Source organism: Opisthorchis viverrini (genome assembly GCF_000715545.1).
Source record: "Opisthorchis viverrini unplaced genomic scaffold opera_v5_50, whole genome shotgun sequence".
Taxonomy (NCBI): Eukaryota; Metazoa; Platyhelminthes; class Trematoda; order Opisthorchiida; family Opisthorchiidae; genus Opisthorchis; species Opisthorchis viverrini.
This window is the reverse complement of record NW_008751706.1, coordinates 475,457-482,168: the sequence shown is the minus strand read 5'-3', so window position 1 is coordinate 482,168 and position 6,712 is coordinate 475,457. Positions and strand designations below refer to the sequence as shown.

The window sequence follows — 6,712 nt, the reverse complement described above, 5'->3', positions numbered from 1 at the left end:
ATGATGATGATAAGATTTGCAACCCACCACAGAAGTTGTGCCTAGACTTGTCGTTCATGAAAACGCTGTATGCGTTTAGAGTTCGCAACCCACCTCAGTGCAAAAAAGTGAACGCGTACCCTTGGTCACATCGTATGTCTGGATGGTATTGCAAGGGAATTCGGTAGGTTTTAGTTGAGAGGCCTGTGAGGTGATTCCTTATCGGGAATTATCAGCAGTGCGTATCTGACGAATCTAAACGGAAGTTCGAACTCGTGACCGTCCCGACAGCTAGTTTGATCACCTGACTGTCTTTGGATAGGCCAGAATAGCAGTGTGATTAACTCTTACTTATACAGGATATAACGTCACTCATCTGCTCACATAGACCATATCACGTGGTCACCTATTGACATACTCCTCGATTATGATGACTTTTCCGATGAAAGTTTCACTCATGTTGTGAAGTTTTTCTTCATCTGGGCGTAAGGATATTTGGTAATTTTCAGTAGAAACTTTGTCCTGTCCATGGAGCTTATTCGTGCTGAAAGGCCGAGAAGCACTGTACAGCTGTTTCATTCTTCGTTGCAATCAACAGTTCGCCTCTCAGGAAACTCCAGGTAGTTTCGAACCGATGACCTTTTGGCCACGTTTGAACACTTAACCGTTCTCCCGCGAGCGCTTAACTTGTGCATCTCGGATGCCTTCCAATAAGACGTTCTTCAATGCTTCTCGGCTTCTCCTTACTAACAGGACAGAATCTCAATTGAAACAGCTGTATGTCCTCGTGGTCATCACCCGGAAACCTTTCTCATTTTACTTTAGGTGAGTCAACTCCGGCATAGTTTATCGATCAAGGACAGCCTACTTCAAATTTACAGTCGTGATCACGTGGACGAATCAGGTGATGATGGCACCACCTCTTCTGGCTGGATTAGTCCGCCAAACGGTATTGATCCGCGGTAAGTTTTCACTCGTATTGATTCATGTCCTGATCACAGCCAATAGGACCGTTTGGCCTTTCTTCGGAGGCGTCTCTGTTGGGAGGGTCAGTAATTTAACTTTAAAATTGGAATTTCTGTGTAGATCAAAGGTCAATGAACAAATTCAAGCTTGTTCGTTTTTCATTCTACTTGGTTTATGTTTGCTGCAGGGTTGCTTTTGGCCGTCACAATGTGCTTATTTTTATTCGAATGTTCAAGCCAGTTGAATCAACCTTCGCTTCGAAAGCTCACCTTTCGGGAAGCTAAATAGGGTTTTGTCTAGCGATTCTTATCTTTTAAAGTCGAAAATATGGCCACTCACATTAGGCGGAGCCTGAATTCGAGCTCAGAGCGACTCTGTAATGCTGTACACTGTGATTAATGTCGGCTGGGGTCACTTTTTGTTGTATGGTTGAGATTATATTCTGCTGGAAGATCGCGTTAGCCAATAAGCACAGAACCATTGCAGTGGCTGAGCATGGCATGGGGCGTTTTCTTTGACATTATTGATCCAGTTTTCCAGCCGACCATTCAGTCAGCATCAGCACTCGGCTTATTGATGTGCATGGACTAATACCACAGTAGGAGATAGAACTTCAAAAGGTCATAGGTCCAGCCTTTACCCACCTTCCCGATTTGCCAGGCACCTTGAAAGGTGCGTTCAGGAGTTTCTTTGCGTGTGCTGTTACGTAACCGAAGCTCCGAGTTGTCATGAATCACCGAGGCTCCACCTATTTAGCATACACGAAAATGCTGTGGCATAACACCTGGCTGATCATGTGATGCTGTAGTTAACCAGTGACTGTTTGTTCGTTCTAACTTGTCACTGACAAAAAGAACTCGTTTTGGATGGAAGGTGGATCCCGGCAGCTTTCTCGTAACCTGACGAACACCTCAACAAATCCCCGTCATTGTTTTAGCCTGTTTCTGTTCAATTTGAACTATGTGATGCATAGAAACTCGTGGGCTCCGTCTACCTGTGAAACCCTAAGCACACCGTGAACAAATTTAAGGAACCGGAGGTCCGGTCGTGTCTCGTTTCCCTTGTTCTTTTATTGCTGTCACTATTTTCCCTTCATCGGCCCTTTCCACGTGCGTTTCTGTGCAGATCCGACAGTGGAGCAGGAACCTTTTCCGTTTCTTCTGTCAACTTCAATCAACTGAATCGTAAGGTTCGTGAACTCGAGGAGGAGAATTACATCTTACGTGAGGAAGTAAGTCAAGTCCATAAACAACAAGACTAATGCAATTAGCGTTTGGACAGTAGTGAACAGAGTACTTGTTCATAAAGGAACATCCCTTGGGGAGAACGATTTTCGAGGCACAGAATCTGTTTTTTTTTGGCGGAGCACCCATCTTTGAACGTAAAAGGAACACCGAAAGAACACTGCTCTTTCAGGTCGATGGCATCGCACTGTTTCTACTAACGATGTTTTCCCGACGTGATCTTCTCGGACAAGAGTTTCCCATCATAACTGGACTTGAGTCTAGTGCAGGGGCGATTGGAATGTGTATGCATTTGAAAGTATGCATTCCTTTCGATCGATTGTCCATGTTTTGGCTTTTCTCCTCTCTCCCACTAATCATTCTCTTCCACGTTTCCTTTCGAATCTGCTATACGTCCCGACAGCGGTTGTTGCTGGTTTGTGTGTGTGTGTGTTCTAAGGGTACGTCTACTTCGTTGATGGAGCATTTGGAAGATATTGATTCACGCCAGGAAAGGCTTTGTCTGGCCTGGAATGCATGCGAGAGGTTGCGTGACTAAGCTGATGAGTATTCCTTTTTAGCCGAGCTTATCTGGTGACTCATCGTGCCAGAATTGTTCTTCTTCCCACATTGTCATGACCATTTTACGTAGGCTTGCTTCGACCAAGAAGCGAAAATATCTTTATATGTAGTGGTTTTGTTTGCAATTTTGGCTAGTAATGGGCAATAGTTGTCCAGCCGTAACACCCTCTCTGTACCTAGCTGCCACGCAACCCAAATGTTGTAACTTGTTAACGATCGTTCAACTCTGTATCGGTCCCTTTGCTTCCTGCTCCGCCCACAGTGGTATATCAAAAGGCACGGTAGCTCCAGTCAGCCCTTTATGAAGACAAAAGAAAATTATTACAACTGTATCTATAGGGTAGTCACAGAGTGTTCCACAAGGTCGTGCTAAAATCACCGCGAGGTGGCGAGAAGCGTCGAGTCAAAGATGCTCGACTCGAATTGGCTGGCATTCTGACTAATCAGGGCATGGCTTCGTTAGGTCCGTGTCCTGTACGTGACACATCCGTCCAAATGATGTGATGTCCGGTTACTAGGGGCGGCTGACCGTACACCGAAGGAAGCAAGAGGGCTGAGACCAGACCAAAACAGCAGCAGCTGGAATGCAGGGGTTTGATTCAAACCACGGACCTTCCGATCAGTAATTTTGCGGCTTTAGCTACTCTTATCTTGTTCAACGGTGAGCCGATACCTCTGTCTGACTCACAGTAAAAACGTTCAGTCTTCCTGTTAGTAAGCTAAGGCTTTGTTGGCTCAATGGTCCCTTTTATTGACTACCCAAGTCCTGACAGTAGGATTCAAGATGTCATATGTGTACTGCGACCCAGATGTCTAAATCTGCTTACTTAACCTCTACATTTCTCCCCTATTTACCCATCTCTTGACAATTTTTTCAGCGCAACCGTCTCACAATGACGGCAGATCAACTGGACGAACACGAAACTGCCCTGATCCGCGACTGTGCTCGTCAACTCGTGTCGGCCAACATGCATATCCGCACGCTGTCCGACGAACTCGCTAAGAAGTCAGATGCATTTCTGAACCAACAGTCCGAAGTGACACGGTTGCTTACCCGGGGACTTGATTTGGAAAGCCGTGTCAAGCAGGTGAGAGGGAAACAGATAAAGACTTCAGGTTGCGTTAACATATTCTACATGTGGGAGGTTCGAAAAGATACCACCTGTATGGCATCTGTTATTTGGACAGATTTGGCCTTTCCAAGGTCATTTCAGATGAAGAGTATCGCAGTGCCAGCTATGATCGTGCGTCTGGTCCGCTCACCGTTTTACGTACTGTGACGTAAGCCAATCAAAGGGTAGTAACTCGTGATTAGGCCAGTGCATGTGCGATGACCTTGAAATTCCAGTCTACGGTAAAATTAGGCCGAACCACTCACATACCCAGCACAGCAGATGACGGCTGTTCCATCGCATCACTGGAAAAATGCGCACAAATCGTAAACTAGTTGTACCAACATTTGTGCCACTATCTAGCTGGACATTTCACGTCATTACGTGATACTGTTTTCTAATTACGGACTTTGATGCATACCAAGGCAGGTAGATCGATAGCTTCTCGTTCTGCTTTCTGGTTGGAATCTTTGTTTCAGATAATGCCTAACCGATAAGGCTGGGGTGCACGCCACTGACGGTAGTTCGATGGACGAGCAACCAAACGATTGCGACATCAATTGTCGAAAATTGACGTTTGAATTGATGGATATTTCCAATTGAGATTTCATTCTGTCAGTGAAGCCAATCTATAATGAAAAGCCCAGAATAACTGTACAGGTGCCTCGTCCTCATTGGGTACCACGAAACTTGACAAGTTTCGAGTTTGAATTGATGGATATTTCCAATTGAGATTTCATTCTGTCAGTGAAGCCAATCTATAATGAGAAGCTTAGAAGTACTGTTTCATCCTTGTTGACACGCGTAAGTAGTGCGCATCGCACCAAACTGAGAGAGTTTCGAACCCGCGACGTCATTGGTTGAACACGGAACCGTTCTGCTACGATCAGCTGATTGGCCATCTGATTAGCTGTCCCTTATGGATATTTTATCGGGACCACAAGGGTTATCGGTTCTGTTCAGCTGCTGAGCTAACCATGATGTTCGCACCCTTGTCATGTCGACCCAACGTTTCATGTGGTGCCGCGACTCGGCAGCAATTGCAAAGTATCTCTTAATGAGACCCAAAAATCACTCAGTAATAAGGTGGTCCCCTGACAAGGTGTGCTATTCTCTGGGATTGAGCATCCGTCATTTTCTGATTTCTACTGCTATATCTTGCATAATGTCCCAACGTGAAAAGGTGTTGCTTGCGACAGTACACCCTTACGATGAGATGAGTCGACTTCGAGGTCAGTTCCGTTCAGGCTCGCATAAGCATGGGCCTTTCCATACTATAACGCTCTTCACTTCTGTGAATTGAAATGGCAGCAATATTTCAAGCTTCATCAATTAGCCAGTGCGAGCCAGCAGAACCGTCGGGTATACTGTTTTCGCACGGCACACTTAGAAAACTTGAAACTCACGGAGTTGTGACTGCAGTGCTGTTTCGAAAAGATGGATTGATCTCCTTAAGAGAACGATTGACGATACAGTGCGTCCTGTCGTCTCTCGAATCAGTCGAACATAAACTCATTTGCCCATTTAGTTGAGCCCAGTAGGCACCAGTGAAGTAGTGCTAATGCACCCGCCTCGCGAGTATACATCCCGCCACCGCCTGGAGCTGATGAGCCCTAATAAGAGCGAAACTCTCGAGTCTTTGTGGGTAGTAGCCACAATTATACCGCTGAGGTAGTAGGAGACTGAGGGTGGTGTTGGCTGAAATATCAACACACACTGAATTGTCTGAAAGCGAAGAGAGCTGTCCCTTGGCTGTGTTCTTATATGAAGAATTTCAACTTATCCAACGTACTCCATTTTATGGCGGACGGATTTTTTCAATATTGCAGGTTGTCACTTGGGAGGACATTGTCCAAGTGCCGTGCCGTCTGTTCAGCTGTAACATCCTTTCGGTGTCTGGCTGCCATGCTGTCCAAAGGAAGAGAGCTGGATACTGCCAGGTTGCCCAAACCTAGACAGAACAAGCTGAGATGTAGAGGTCGGGTTCGAACCACGGACCTTTCTGTCACTAAATCCGCGCTCTGACCAATGAGTCATCTCGCCCTTCTGCATCGTGCTATTCATAGTCAACGACAGTAATATCATGTCGCTAAGGGACGTTGGGGTCAGTGTCGGTGAAATCGTTCAGCTGTAGCGCCCTTTCGGTGCCTAGCTGCCATGCCACACGAAGGAGGCACGAGGGCTGGGATACTGTCAGGTCGCCCAAGCTTAGACAGGGGAAGTCGAGAGCCAGAGGTCGGGTTCGAACCTCGCACCTTCCGGTCAGTAAATTCGCGCTCTAACCCCTTGAGCCACCTGGACCCGGTGAAAAACCCATTTCGACCAATTGCGCAGCAGCACAATTGTTGTCACACTGTGAACATCGTTAAAAAGTACCCCCAGACGCGTGCTGTGTATAAACTGGATATAGTATATGTCAACCCACACTCGCGTGTACTTGCTCATTCGGTCACCACTGTGATCTTTTTCCGATTATACCTGAGTTTTTGGAAGTTCTGTAGGCACTCTGACGAGACCTTTTCTTTCGTCCTTGTTCAAAAACTTTCTATCTGGGATCGCCTCGCAAAAGGCATAACTTCGGTACGCGCGACTACTCTCCTCACCAAGTGCCTATGATCTCTTGCCAGTCGACAATCAAACTCTATTTCGGAACTATGCGTGCGGCAGAGTCGATCATCAATTCGCAGCAGTGCATACAGTCTGCATTCCTCAACCTGGCTCACTTGTCTGTTCACTCAGCTGGTGGCGAATTCTCAATTGCTAACACAGCTTACGGAAACGATACCAATCTCGTAGAAGGTAGCCGTGGAACGAACCGCATTTCTCGACTCTGATAAGACATTGGAGCCC

At 46.3% G+C, this 6,712-nt stretch overlaps 1 protein-coding gene across 1 annotated transcript in view; it reads left to right on the top strand.

Moving 5' to 3' along the window:
• Window positions 1-6,712, top strand: part of T265_13264 (hypothetical protein) — a gene marked incomplete at both ends in the record, with an annotated part of 54,860 nt that overhangs the window by 30,320 nt on the left and 17,828 nt on the right. Inside the window, 3 exons of the mRNA XM_009168013.1 lie at window positions 805-941; window positions 2,071-2,176; window positions 3,629-3,838. Coding sequence (XP_009166277.1) covers window positions 805-941; window positions 2,071-2,176; window positions 3,629-3,838 — 453 coding nt within the window. The remainder of the gene's footprint in view (window positions 1-804; window positions 942-2,070; window positions 2,177-3,628; window positions 3,839-6,712) is intronic.